The sequence below is a fragment of the Paroedura picta genome, unplaced genomic scaffold (genome assembly GCF_049243985.1).
Source record: "Paroedura picta isolate Pp20150507F unplaced genomic scaffold, Ppicta_v3.0 Ppicta_v3_sca21, whole genome shotgun sequence".
In the NCBI taxonomy this organism is placed as follows: Eukaryota; Metazoa; Chordata; class Lepidosauria; order Squamata; family Gekkonidae; genus Paroedura; species Paroedura picta.
The window spans coordinates 923,315-938,036 of NW_027518618.1; the positions used below are offsets into that span (position 1 = coordinate 923,315).

General features: G+C 52.9%; 1 protein-coding gene across 8 annotated transcripts in view; it reads right to left on the minus strand.

Annotated features, from left to right (window-relative positions):
• Positions 1 to 8,084, minus strand: part of DMPK (DM1 protein kinase) — a 45,477-nt gene extending 37,393 nt beyond the window's left edge. For 3 of the 8 annotated variants that reach the window (XM_077318429.1, XM_077318428.1, XM_077318430.1), the window contains exon 1: positions 7,209 to 8,084. In XM_077318429.1, the coding sequence (XP_077174544.1) occupies positions 7,209 to 7,368 (160 nt within the window). In that variant the 5' untranslated portion in view covers positions 7,369 to 8,084. The remainder of the gene's footprint in view (positions 1 to 7,208) is intronic. The other 5 variants (XM_077318432.1, XM_077318431.1, XM_077318433.1 and 2 more) reach the window with 2 other exon arrangements.
• Positions 8,085 to 14,722: the final 6,638 nt, after the last annotated feature.

Sequence of the window (14,722 nt, forward strand, 5' to 3'; positions counted from 1 at the left end):
CGGATAGCAAAGCACGTGCGCGCCCAATTACTCAGAAAGCAAAGATATTTAGGGCCACTTTAAGTATAAATATATGATAATGAAACCATTCCGCCCTCACAACTCGGAACAAGGAGAGACGTCTTTGCCAGCCGGCCCGGGGCTCTTGCCAGGTTCTGCTGGAACCGACGAGTCCCTTTGGGTGGGTTTCCTATTTCGGGCACCAGGCGGGTTGGGAATCTGCATCTGCTGCGATTCTCAGATTCCAGGCAGGGCCCTCAGAGACTGAGTACTTATTCTCGGGGAGGAGGGGGGGGCGTAAAAGATTCTCGCGCCACAAATGGAAACTTTTCGGTTCACAAGTGGAAGAAGCAACGCTGGTGTGGCCAGGAGGGATCCGTCTCCAGAAGTTTTCCAGCACCAGGTCTCTGGAACCTTTACCATAACAGGTACAGGGCCCTTGGAGCACGTGCAGAGGGCCCTATGTGCCAGCTTTTTTAGTCACCCAAAATAAACCAAGGAAGGTCTCCAATTTCCCTTTTCCCGATAATGAAAAATGGAATAAACCAGATCCAATCCCGGTGCTAATTTCCAGAGCCAGAGAGGGCACGCAGAAGGCCCCAGGTCGAATCCCTGACATCTCCAGTTCAAAGGACCAGGTAACAGGAGACGGCAAAGACCTCTGCCTGAGACTCTGGAGAGGACCTGCCAGCCTGAGTGGACAATGCTGACCTTGAAGGGCTGGAGGTTAGATTCAGTCAAAGGTTGTGTGTGAATCAAGAACTCCCCATACAGACAGCCCACGTCCTGTCCATTCAGCCTCAGCAAGGGGGAGCTCTTTCAGATACCTGGGACTTCCGTGGATGCTCAAGCCACATCCTACCAGGTGTTACCATTAGCCCAGCCCCACAGCCTCCAGGGCAGCTTTTCTCCACCATGGTTCTGTGAAGCTCTGGGGTTTCTTGATGGCCCTCAAAGGGTTTCCCGAATGGGTGGGAGTTAATTAATTTTTAATACATTTTTTTCACTGTTACAACTTTTATCAGGTGATATGATCATATATGGTCATGTCGACCTGCCCCCCCTTCCCAAAATGGCCAATGATGGGCCTGGAGAGGGTGGGAAGGGGAGGGGCCACAGCTCTGCTTCCCAACCATACTGTGCCCAATCGCGCCACTTCTGGGGGTTCTTGAAGGGAAGCCTGAAGAATATTTCAGGGACTTGTCAATGGTAAAAAGGTTGAGAAAGACTTCTCTAGGGAACTCGAAACAGGGTCTGGGCACCCCAAAGCCAGAACCATTGGGGTTGTTTTTGAGTTTGAAATGGGTCCGTTCCTTGTCCCTGCCACACGTGCACAACAGGTCAAGAAGCCACTGTATGTTCCCCTTTTGATTGGACGGAATAACGTTTGTGAAACTTCCAGATTTCTCATAGAATTCCACCACTCCCCTTGAGCAGTCAAATCTCTGAACTGCCTAAAATCATGGAAGGGATTCGTTGACTGTTTATGCACTGGGAACTTATGGAGGAGCACAAATCGGGGGCAGATGAGGTGCACTGGGCCAAATGCTCCCCATGTGGGTGAAGGAAGAGGTGGGGCAACCTGCCATGACTAAAGCTCCAGCCTGCACCTCGGCATGAAACCTCCAGTGCATAAACGGTCACTGAATGCATTTGAAAAATGCTCCATTACAAGCCAGCAGCATAAAGAATTTAGACTGATGATGACACAAGACACCCCCCAACAGAAAGAGAGGCCCATTCACTTAACCACAACAGGCAGAAATTCAACAGGTTAAACTCTTTCTAGGCAGAAAGATGCCACTTGGGGAAAGGTTTCATCTGTTGCAACACTGCTTGTCAGGTTGCTATGAAAGGCCCCCCACCCGCTTTGTAAACCTGGCCAGTGTATGTGAACAGATGCGGCAAAGGAAGCGACACTTGAACACAGAACCAAGTTTGCCTGACAGATGATCCAAGATGTTTCAGTGCCCAAGGGAGAAAATCTGGAATAGCAGATAATAAACGGAACAATTGACAGTCTTGTTTGCCCTTCAACAGGTATCCAAACAGCTGTTTTTAGATATCCTGTTGAATTGCGGGCTGCCCTCAAATCAGGATACGATTTTGCCATGAGTGTCTTACGAGCTTTGGGGCAGGATGTTCAGCCTAGAACTGGGCCCCCGGTAAGTAGCATGGGGGGAGAAGGAAGAGAGCGGGCAGGCAGTGTCCGAAGCAACGCAGGCCTTTTATGGCATTTCGCAGAAGTTCCAGCAACCAAGCAATGTATCACACAAGCCTGGAAGTACACACACGCACATAGCCAGCTCTCCCTGGGAAGGGGCCGTAGGGAGGGCTATGCCATCTTATCCACAAAAGGCAGTGTGCACCACCAAGGGGTGGGATCCTGTGTGCGCGCTTTGTTGTGGCAGCACTGAAGGGGAAGCTACCAGAACAATCCGTATGCCCTCGATTTCCCCCTCTCTCTTTCACAGTGCCACTACAGAGAGCTTGCTAGAGGAAGTATTCAAAAGTCCTAACGCAGTCTGAATTTGCAAAGGGGGGTTTACGGACGCTGGGTGGACTCCCTTGGCAAAAAACAGAGCATTAAAAAAAATGCTTTAGCCAGTGCCCCTGATAACTGTGCCTCACCCCAAGGGTACACGGCATCAGTGCCAAGCCCCAACACAGAGGAAGCCATAAAAAGTTCTCTAGAGAAAATGCAGATTTACCTCCCCTCTCCTTCTCTATATCATGTACACACACCCTGCTGGAGTTGGGAAGAGAGCACCCAGGTCAGAAAGGTCGATATCCAGACATGCTTGAACCCAAAGTGCTGTTTAGCTAGACTGTTCTCAGGTCCTAAATGTAGGTACTTGCAAGCTTAAAAAGGAGACAAGATACCTCCTGCTGGACTCTAGAGCCAAGAGGTTTCCCTTCCTCCCCATCTTCTATCCATTCATAAGGATCCTCCCCTAATCCCAAATTAAACCCAACGCACAAAATAGCTAACTTCGAGTCCAGGGGAAGAACAAGATTTTGGGGGTATGAACTTTTGAGTCAAGGCTCCTTTTATAGGATGCTTCGTACTGTGAAAATATCATTGTCCCTAAGGCAGGGGTAGTCAAACTGTGGCCCTCCAGATGTCCATGGACTACAATTCCCAGGAGCCCCCTGCCAGCGAATGCTGGCAGGGGGCTCCTGGGAATTGTAGTCCATGGACATCTGGAGGGCCGCAGTTTGACTACCCCTGCCCTAAGGTGTTGGGGGCTCATATCAAGGTGTCTTATTGCAGGCCAGCATGATCACCTTCGGAAACTAACACACAAAATATGCCTCGTAGAGATCTGTGCAAAAACAAGGCTGTTTTCCATTTTGACTTAAAAAAACATCACATCCTCAACTGTCACCACACGCATCCACCACTTCAAGGCAAATCTCTACAAAAATGTTGAATTATTCAGAGCTATTAAAGACACAGAAATGCCTCACTTTGGCATCAGCCAGTTCTTGGAAATAAACCTCTGCAGAGGTGGATAATTAGTGCCCCTTGGGGCCCAGGAGCATTCAGCCTTGTAGGCTGGGGGTCCCCAAGATGGTGCCCATGGGTGCCATCATGCTGACCACTTTTCCTGGTGCCCACCAACTGCTTTTAGAAACTGGCCCTGTAGCACCTTTGACCACCGAGTCCAGTAGAGCTTTTAGAGAGAATCATTACAGTGTTGGTTTGATCCAGTCCCTTCTCCGGTGTATTTTTTAAGATGGTCCCTCTTCTGCCCGTGCTAAGAACGCCTCTCTGTGGCTGCAGCTGCCACCCATGGTGGCCATTGGGTGCTTGTGCCCATCAATGGTGTCAGGATCCCACAGGTTCAAAAGGGTCGGGGGCTCCTTTTGTAGGCTGTGCTGTGGCCAGTGGATCGTTGATGAGGAATGGCTTCAAAACCAAAATCCAGGGGTAGGCCGAAACAGCACCACTTGAAGACAAAATCAGAGTCCGGTGGCACCTTTAAGACCAGCAAAGATTTATTCAAGGTATGCAAGCACTCGAAAGCTCACACCTTGAATAAATCTTTGTTGATCTTAAAGATGCAACTGGATTTTGTTTTGTTGTGCTGCTTCAGACTAACATGGCTACCCACCTGTGTACCACTTGGCTTCTGTTTTCATTTTGGTGCAGTAGGCTAATATGCCCCCCCTCAAGGATTGCAACGGTTAACTCAAGCCTTTGGCCTATAATAAAAGTTTTGATTTTTTTTTTAGCCTAATAGCTTCCCTTCCTGTTTCTCCTCCTCCACCCCCACTCAGCAAGAGGGCCAAAGGTTAAAGCCGAGGTCATTGCCACAAAATGGATGATCACTTCAGCAGAGCCAATATGAACATAAGAGAATCCATGCTGGATCAGGCAAGTGGCCCCTCCAGCCCAACACTGTGTCCTAAATTGGACAAAATCCAGGGGCCCTCAGGAGGCCCACCAGTGGGGCCAGAACTCCAGAAGCCCTCCCTGGTTGTCCCCCAAGCACCAAGAAGACAGCGCATCCCTGCCCCAGACATAAGAACATAAGAAATGCATGTTGGATCACCCCCATCCTGTCCAACACTCTGGGTCATTCAGGGGCCCAAACTCAGGGGCCATCAGGAGGTCTACCAGTAGGGCTGGAATTCCACCAGCCCTCCCACTATTGCCCCTAAGTGCCAAGGATACACAGCATCATTGCCCCAGACAGGGGCTCATGGGAATTATAGTCCATGGACATCTGGAGGACCGCAGTTTGACTACCCCTGCTCTATACCTTGTGGCCTCTACTGGTGCACACTTGTGCCGCGACGCCCAGCCACCCTCTCCACCCCCTTCCTATGGCCCCTGAAGTCTACACCCAACAACCACCCGCACCCCCAGCCTACACATCCTAGCACCCACTGTATTCAGAGGACAGCGGGCTTTATTTCTAGTAAGAACCTAAGAGAAGCCATCCAGTTCAACACTCCGTCACACAGTGGCCAAAACCCAGGGGCCATCCGGAGGCCCATCAGCACGGAGAACCAGCCACAGAAATTCTATTAACCTGACTTTTGTCGAATCTGCACAGGGAGCAGCTAAAAGAATGCTCAGGTTTCTAGTCCTCACGGTTGAAACATCCGTACTTTTCAGCTGGATTAGGAAACTGAACTTTGTCCTCATGAACGAAGGCCCCAAATCCTCTCTCTGCACACATTCCAGTCAAATTCAACATCCCCATCGCGCCTGACCTGTGCATGCGTTTCCTGCACAAACTGATCCCTTTTACAGCAAAAGATTTTTCTGTGGTAAGAAACTCCCGTTCTGGAATGCATTTTAAATTCAGCCGGGATTTCCCAGGAGAATTGGTTGATTTCCTGAACAAACTGAAAGGTGCTTGGGAGGGGGGGGGGTAGCTTTCCACCCCTTAATGCAGGAGTAGTCAAACTGTGGCCCTCCAGATGTCCATGGACCACAATTCCCAGAAGCCCCTGCCAGCAAATGCTGGCAGGGGCTTCTGGGAATTGTAGTCCATGGACATCTGGAGGGCTGCAGTTTGACTACCCCTGCCTTAATGCATGCTGTTAAATTGATATTCACTTGGGGTTGGAGAAAGAATTTCCTCCATGCAGGAAGAGTTTTTAAAAGGGCAAACTCTTCTCCCCCCCTTTCCCAGGGGTCTGTGTATATAAGGGAGGAGGGGGAAGGTTTTTTGCATAGCAGAGATTCCTCCGAGGGGGGATGGACCAGGTTGAATCATGTGCCAAAGACAGGAAAAGTTACCAGGTCATTTTTTCCCCAAAAAATCGTTCATAGAGTTAACAAAACAGTTAATATGTAGGGGAAAGACAGGCATGGGGAGAGGGGGGGGAAGATTCTACTAGCTTGTTTTAGGCCCAGGGAAATAAGTCTCGGGCCTCATCTGTCCATAACAAAGCAGGGAAGAGCGGAATGGAAGAGCCGTCATGTTTCCAAACTGGGTACAGCAGACCAGCTGTTCTTACGAAGGGACATGCCCTGGTGTCACAGGAGCCTGGGGAACCCTGGTGCGCCTCAGGATGGGCATGCCTCCTGGGAAGCCAATCTCCTCGCGCACGGGAGGACAACCCCATGAAAATGTGCTGCAGATCACACTTCCGCCGTGCCCAAAATTAGGCCTTTTATTTAGACTGCTGAAGGTTCACACCTGGGAAGATGGGATCATCCCCTCTCTCCTTTCTGGGCCTGGACAATGGTTAACCTTGCATGAAATAATCGTCTCCCACAGGAACACGAGGGGAGGTCCCACCCTTGTCCTTGTTGGTTTTACCCTTAGTAGTCTATTTCGGGAAGCCACTCACAGGCGACCCCACCCACCCTTTCACTGTCTTTCGACTAAGAGAGCCTCTGTTTCCTGGGCTGCTTCGATGCGCTTTCGTATGGACACCTGTCCCTGAACGCTGTCTTGGAAGCCCCACTCTGGAAACAAGATTTTTTGCCACTGGAATTCCTGCGTGTGATTGGAAGCAGGGTGTGCTGGAAAGGGAACAAGGGAAGAAGGGAAGATTCCTGCGCTCACCCTCTGAATCCCATCACTTGAGGCCCCACTCAGCTAAAAGCACTGATCCTGATCCGCAGCATTCAGAGCCACTCCTGTGTGATCTCTGTAACCCAACCCTGTAAGGTAGAACGTACCATTCCACAGCACTGCTTAAAACGCTGGCTTTCAACTAGGCCTACGAAAGCCACTGGTCCACAGCAGAGGAGAGGAGCCGCAGTCACGAAGTTTAAGCTACGTGTAGAATGGTATCGGCAAGATAATAGAGGGGGGAAATTTCACAGTCCGAGTAGTTCAAACATTGGCTACCTGAGGAGGTGGGGAGCTCCCCCTCACTGGTGGTCTGCAAGCAGCGGCTGGACAGATACTGATCCCGGATGTTTTAGGCTGATCCTGCATGGAGCAGGGGGTTGGACTGGATGGCCTCTTTGACCCCTTCCCACTCTATGATTCTAGTTCCTCTGGAGAAAAATGGATGCTTTGGAGGGAAGACTCCATAGCAATCTACTCCACTGAGGTCCTTGTCCCCAGGCTTCACCCCCAAATCTCCAGGAGTTTCCCAGCCTAGATCTCACAACCCCCCCCCCCCATCACAGGGGGACAGGAGGGACCTGGTCACCCTACCAAGCTGTGCCACCCCAGTAGAGCCACCAGAAGGCCCATCCAGGCCTGGGCCCAAGTGCCCCGCAGACTCACCCCATTGCAAGAACTCCATTATGTACTTCTCCTGGGCTAGAGGCGAGGTGCTCAACTCATGCTGCACGCAGAGCAGAAGATCCACCAAGGTCTCCAAGCCGACGACCCGCCGGTCCAGGGCCAGCTCCTCCAGCTTCTTCAGCCGCACCTCGGCTGCCATGGCCCAGGGCGCAGGGGGGTCGGGGGGCACCCCGCCGGCGGCCACGCCCCCAGCTGCATCCAGCAGCGGCTGGCTGGAGCCGTTGGGGCCTATGATGGGCTGGAGCCCCCCTGCCCCACGGGGGGCACAGTCATCTCCTTCCTGGGTGGTCAACCCGGCTTCTTCGAGCCCACCAGCTGCTCCAGAGTAGCGCGGAGGGACGGGGCTGATTCCTGCTTGGATGCGCAGGGGGCTGGTCTTCTGGGTTGGTTCCCAAACTGCCCACAGCACTGTTCTTGCAAAAGTTGGAGCTGCCTGGTCAGCAGCACACCTCTCCTGCGTGCGCGCAGACACACACACACACAAACTCTCTCTCTCTTCCCGACTTTATCCCTAAGTTCTTGCAAACACTCCCCTCTTCCAGGCCGGGGGTTGTGCTCTTTGCAAAGTTGAATTTAGGCTCTCCTCTTCACCCACACTGCTGGCCGGCTCCTCTCTGGCTTTCCAGCGCTCCACAAACACACCCACACTCCTCCCTGGAAGGCAGATCCACACCCATCACTGGCTGCCTCCCATTTGTGTGACACACACAGACACACACGCCCCAATCCCTCCCTCTCCCTCTAGCCCCACTTTCCCTCCTTTCGCTCTTCTTTGGAGGCACAAGTGCGCACTCCCTCTCGTTTCCTTTTTCTTGTGGGGCTCGGTGTGCCCCCAGTTCAGCCCTCCTCCCCGCAGGCCTCCCCTGCCTCCCCTCCTCTCCTCTCTCCCTAGCCAGGGGTACCTCCCTGTGCCAGGCAGCTGGACAGCCGCGGGCGGGCGCAAGACAGCCCGATGCCCATGTAAAGGTCCCGGGAAAGGAGCTGGAGGCCAGGAGGGAGTGGAGGAACCAGCCACCCCGGCTTAACTCCTTCCTTCCCTGCGCCTGAGCTCGAAGCAGAAGGGCCTCTTCCCCAGCCCCCCTGAGCATCCCGGGCTTAGCACAGGCCTCCTGGCTCCACCTCAAATGTGAACTGCCCAGCCAAGGGCCCCTCCATGCCACCTTTGGTCTTCGGCTCCGTCCGGCTCTGCACCCAGGACCATGAATGCAAAAGAGGATCCCTCCCTTGTCCACAGGCAGGGGTTGGTCTTGTGGGCCAGCCCTGGTTCTCTGTGGCCGACTTCTGAAATACGCATGGCTGGAGGTGGCATCTGTGAGCTCAACAGGAACGAATCCCTATCCGAATAATCATCACAACACCCGTTCGAAATATTATAATAAGAATAAGAATAAGAATAAGAATAAGAATAAGAATAAGAATAAGAATAAGAATAAGAATAAGAATAAGAATTTAATTAATTTATAATCTGCCCTTCCCAAAAGGTTCAGGGCAGGTAACCTCCTATATAAAAACAATAATGTAGCAATAATTGTCACCTTGAAAAGATGTTTACAAATTCTAATCACCTACGTTAATTTAAAGCTGCTTTTAATTTTGAGGGGGGGTAGTCTTTTGCCGAGGGATGTCGTTGCCGCCTGAGCCCCTGCTCCACTTGCTTCCCCGCTGGCACCTCTGACTTCCCACCGCCCACTGGGGGGTGTTGCCAGCAGCAGCTGAGCAGTGCCATGCCAAGGGGGAGCCCCAGCCAAGGCGGCCACTGGAGAGCACCAAAGGTGAGCTGGCGGCAGAGTGGCAGGGCAGCCCCCGAGGCAGCAGCCGGGGAGGAGGACGAGGAGGAGCCGCGGCCTGGTACCGACTGATCTACGGACCAGTTACAGTTCTGGTCCCTGAACTGGGGATTGGGGACCACTGAACTAGATGACCCTTGGGGGTATCTTTCAGCCCCTTTGCGGGGGATTGCACTGAGGGGCAAGGCTCTTAATTGACTGAGCGGCGTTTATTGCATTTGCTACATTTGTACCCCCAGTTTTCTTGTCTTGGGATCTGACAGACTCTGGTGCGAATCCCCACTTATGCCATGAAAACTTGCTGGGTGATCTTGGGCTGGTCATGCGCACTCCACCTCATCTACCTCACAGGATTGTTGTGAGAATAAAATGGAGGGGAAGAGACCGCCGTAAGACATAAGACCCCTTTGGAAGACAGGGAGGTCATGAATAAAGTAAACCGATTCTTTAAAATCTAATTAATGCCACATACCAAGGAAGATCGGCTTCCCGAAGGCTGAGCCCAGGGTGGGTTGGCCCTTCCTAGGAGCACCGGCAAGGATCTCAGTGGTGCCAACCTCCAGGCACAGCCTGAAGACCTCCTGCCATTGACCTCCAAAGCACAACGGTCAGTTCCCCTGGAGGGCAGGTTCTAGGGCATCATCATGTGAGGCAGAGCCCCAACCCCTCCCCCCTCCCTGCCCTGCCCAGGCTCCCCCCTCCCCCCTAAAACTACAGGAATTTCCTGACCCACCACTGGCAACCCTGACGGAGCCCCATCTGCTCCAATGGGGCCGCCGCCGTTCCACCTGTCTCTTCCCTCTGGCTGCCCTCCATGGAGCTAAGTTTAGCACAACAGAGACATTCCCGGAGCTGGCAGGGGGGCCAGGGTTGGATTCTTGTCTGCTGGGGGCACAGCTCGTGCTCACTGCCCCCCCCCCAGCTGGTTTAAATTTATCTCCCTGGCCTTCTGGCTGGCAGAGGGCAGGACTCGCGGGACGTGTTGAAACCTTCCAACTTTGCAGGGAACCCCATCCGCTTGAGACCGGAAGCACTTTGGCACGACTGCAGAGGCTCTGAGCCCACCTGCGAAGGAAGGAAGGAAGGAAGGAAGGAAGGAAGGAAGGAAGGAAGGAGGGAAGGGCAGAAATACAGACATGAAATAAAGACGTTCCAGCCGCTGTGGAAGGCCTGGTCTCCCTTCTGGGCACAGGGCCCTTCACAGGCACCCTTGGGTGGTGGTGTCAAGTTAGAGAGGCAATCTGACATAGCAGTTAGAGCAGTGGTTCCCAACCTGCGGGCCGCGGCCCGGTGTCGGGCTGCGGCCCGGTGTCGGGCCGCAAAGGCCATGGCGCCGGGCCGCGGCTCCCTCTCCCCGCCCCCCCTGCAGTAAAAAACTTCCCAGGCCGCAAGCTTGCGGCCCGGGAAGCTTCTTACTGCAGGAGGGCGGGGAGAGGAAATCAGGGCCGCGCTTGCGCATCGCACATGCGTGAATGCGCCATGTGCGGCCGGAATCGCGCATGCGTGGCGCAAAAGTGCCACGCATGCGCGATTTCGACCGCACATGACGCATTCGCGCATGCGCGGCCCACTGCCCTGCTGGTCCCCAGCCTCAGAAAGGTTGGGGACCACTGGGTTAGAGCACAGGACTAAGGCCAGGGAGACCCATGTCTGAATGCCCGCTTGTCCCATGAAAGCTCAGGGGTGACCCTAAGCCGGCCACACGCTCTTGGCGTAACCTGCCTGACGAGGTTGCTGGGAGGGGGAGATGGAGGAGAGCAGAATGCTGTAAGTCAGGGGTAGTCAACCTGTGGTCCTCCAGATGACCATAGACTACAATTCCCATGAGCCCCAGGGGCTCATGGGAATTGTAGTCCATGGACTGGAGGACCGCAGGTTGACTAAGCTACTTAGGACCCCCCTGGAGAGAAAGGGGGAATGCCAAAGAAATAAAGTCATTGTCAGTTGATGATGACCCCGGAGGGCTTTCAAGCCAAGAGAGGTTCTGAGGTGGCCTGCCTCTGCGTAGCAGCCGTGGACTTCCTCGGGGGTCTCCCATCCAAGCACTAACCAGGACCTGAGAAGGTCAGGCTCACCTGGGTTGGTCCGTTCAGCACAAGGTTTGCATTCACCCTGGAATGTCACAGATCGTAAGAGGGACCCAGTGACGACCCCCCCCCAGCTACACCCCTCCTTTGCTGAAATCACTACTTATCTGCTGTTGCCAGGGTTGCCAGTCTCCAGGTGAGGCCTGGAGATCTCCAAACAGGGTTGGGAAAAAGCTGGAGGCTTTGGGAGGGGAGCCTGCAGAGGACAGGATTAGGGGAGGGGAGGGGCTCCAATGGGTATAACGCATGTGGTCCACCTGCTAACGGTTATTTCCTCCAGGGGAACTGATCTCTGTTGCCTGGAGATGAGCTGTATTTCCATGGGGTCTCCAGGTCCCACCTGGAGGCTGGCATCCCTAATTACAACTGAACTCCAAAGAAAGATCAGCTCCCCTGGCGAAAGTAGCTACTTTGGAGGGAGAACTCTCTGGCCTTGTTCCCTGCCTGCCCCAGGCGCCACCTCCAAAATCTAAAGGCATTTCCCAACCCTGCTGTTCCCTTCACTCTTGCTGTGTCCCAGTTCCTCCCTGTGCCTACCGTCCGGTGAGTCATGAATGAAAGATGTCCATTTTATTTGCAAGATAGACCACATCATAGTCACAGATTTCCAGATAACTCAGACCTGGTCTGATAAAGGGGAACAATGTGAACAGCAAGCAGTAAAAACCCTTTTAAGAATATGAGAGAAGCCATCTTGGATCAGGCAATAGCCCATCCGGTCCCACCCTCTGTGTCACACCCAGTGACCAAAACCCAGGGGCCGTCAGGAGGTCCCTCAGCAAAGCCAGGACTCCAGAAGCCCTCCCACTGTTGCCCCCCAAGCACCAGGAAGACAGAGCATCCCTGCCCCAGGCAGAGGGTTCCTTGTGGCTCATGGCCACGGGGGGGGGGATCTCTGCTCCAGATGTTCATCCAGTCCCGAAGCCGCCTCTGCTTGTAGCCACCTCTTCTTCCTGTGGCAGCGAGTGCCACGTGTTGATTATTCTTTAAGAATAAGAAGAACTCGCTTTGACCTGTCCTAAGCTTACTGCTCCTTAATTTCACCGAGTGCCCATGAGGGAGAAAAAGATTTCTTTCTCTGCCTTCTCTTTCCCCTGCCTGACTTTGTGAACCTCTGTCACGTCAGCCCTCAATCCCTGTTTCTCCAAGCTAAAGAGCCGTAACATCTGTAACCTGTCTCCATAGGGAAGGCACACCATCTCCTGAATCGTTCCCACCCCCCACCCCATATTTGGGATATGGATGGGCTACCTGGGGAAGGGTAGCAGCAGGAAAAGGGGGGCGTGGCTCAGAGGCGGAGTCTCTGCTTGGCAGGCAGAAGGTCCCAGGTTCAGTCCCTGGCATCGTCAGTGAAAAGTTGCAGGTGAACGAAAAGACCCCGAACAGACTACTAGTCTGATTCCACAGATGGCATCTTCATGCACACAAGATGATTACCATATTTTTCAAAGCAAAAAAAGAGGAGACATATTTCCTGACTGACAACAGGTATATTTGGGAATATAATAAATAGCGTGGATGAATCATAAAATAAGTCAGCAATGCTAGGCATTTCAGGGGCTCTTATGATTCTGCTCTTTTACCCCCCCGATTGTGATTTTGCAGGGAAAAATAGAGGTGGCTACCTGAGGATAAACTGATGAGCCTCTTGTGGCGCAAATGGTAAGGCAGCCAACATGCTGTCTGAAGCTCTGACCATGAGTCTGGGGGTTCGATCCCAGCAGCCGGCTCAAGGTTGACTCAGCCTCCCATCCTTCCGAGGTCAGTAAAATGAGTACCCACCTTGCTGGGGGGTAAACGGTAATGACTGGGGAAAGGTAAAGGTAAAGGTATCCCCTGTGCATGGCAGACTCAATACGGGGTGGTTTGCCAGTGCCTTCCCCAGTCATTACCGTTTACCCCCCAGCAAGCTGGGTACTGACTGGGGAAGGCACTGGCAAACCACCCCGTATTGAGTCTGCCATGAAAACGCTGGAGGGCGTCACCCCAAGGGTCAGACAGGACTCGGTGCTTGCACAGGGGATACCTTTACCTTTACCCGAGGCCCTTCCTTAGATTTTGCAGAGCACCTCTCCAAGTTTTTGACTCTAGATCAGCTTCCGTGTGCAGCAGCGGCACCTTGCGGCTGTTCTAGAAATTGCAAGCCACCTTCAAATTATGGGAAGGTTATGGGAAAGGTCAGAGGACAAATGCAGGATGCATCATTGATGTAGCCCTTCTAAGCTACCACCCTTACATTATTGCATGAATCCCTTTTAGCATCCCTGCAAGGTAGGCTCGCATTCGTTTTATTTGGAGAATTTATATGCATTCCATTGAAACATGGAGTTGGAAGGGGCCTCCAGGGTCATCTACTCCAGCCTCCTACACCAGGGGTAGTCAAACTGCGGCCCTCCAGATGTCCATGGACTACAAATCCCAGGAGCCCCTGCCAGCGAATGCTGGCAGGGGCTCCTGGGAATTGTAGTCCATGGACATCTGGAGGGCCGCAGTTTGACTACCCCTGCCCTACACAATGCAAGAAACTACCTGCCCACTCACAGTGGCCTAAATTCAATGCCTCCGACCCACACACACAACCAGGATCCCTGGCTAGTCTGGCATGAAGGAAATTTGCCTCGATGAGTACTATTACTAGTCTCTAGGACAGCCTGTCTCCTCTTTTTGACCATTGAGAAATACCTGAAACATTCGTCAGGCTTTGAGAAACCCCAAAAGTGGCACCACCCTGCAGAACAGGGCTGGGAATCATAGCTGTGGACACGCCCTCCAGGGCCCCTCCCCTTCCCACCCCCTCCTTAAATATGTAAAAAAATTAATTAACTCGCACCCATTCAGGGCATGCTTCCAGGGCCATCAGGAAAGCCCAGGTTCAATAGCATAGAATAATATGAAGAGGTTTCACAAAACCCTGTTTGAGAAAGCCTGCTACAGAGATTTGCTGAGGTATTGGTTGGCAGAGACAGGGACAGCAAGTTCCTTAAAGCCACACACTGAATTCAAAGCAGAAATGAGTTTTAAACAGGGGGCATCTAGTTTGTAGGCCTGAATTTTAACTGAGGTGCAACCAAAGCTTGGAACCAGCATGACGTATTTTCTTCTTGTGCAGCCGGTGTGCCATGGGGGCAGGAGACCACAGCAGTGTCCAGCAGCCAGGCAGGAGGAGCTTGGAGGTAGCTTGCCATTGCCTGTCCCCCGTGTCACGACCCTGTCATTCCAGGGGGAGGTGCTCCTCCAAGTGTTAGCCAGGGCCAACCCTGCTTAACCTCCGAGATCTGCTGGGATTGGGCTGCCCCCAGATGGGGCAGTGGGGCATAGTGGTTAGGCCAGGTTTTCTCAACCAGGGTTTTGTGAAGTCCTGGGGTTTCTTGATGGCCCTGAGCGGGTTTCCCAAGTGGGTGGGAGTTAATTAACTTTGTATATATTTTAAAAAATGGTTAAACATTTATTGGGTGATATGACCATATATGGTCATGTTGACCTTCCCATGGTCAATGAGGGGCCTGGAGGGGGTTGGGAGCGGAGGGACCTGGGTGGGCGTGTCCACAGCTCTGCTTCCCAGCCCTATTCTGCACCATCGTGTCACTTGTGGGGTTCCTTGAAGCCTGAAGAATGTTCC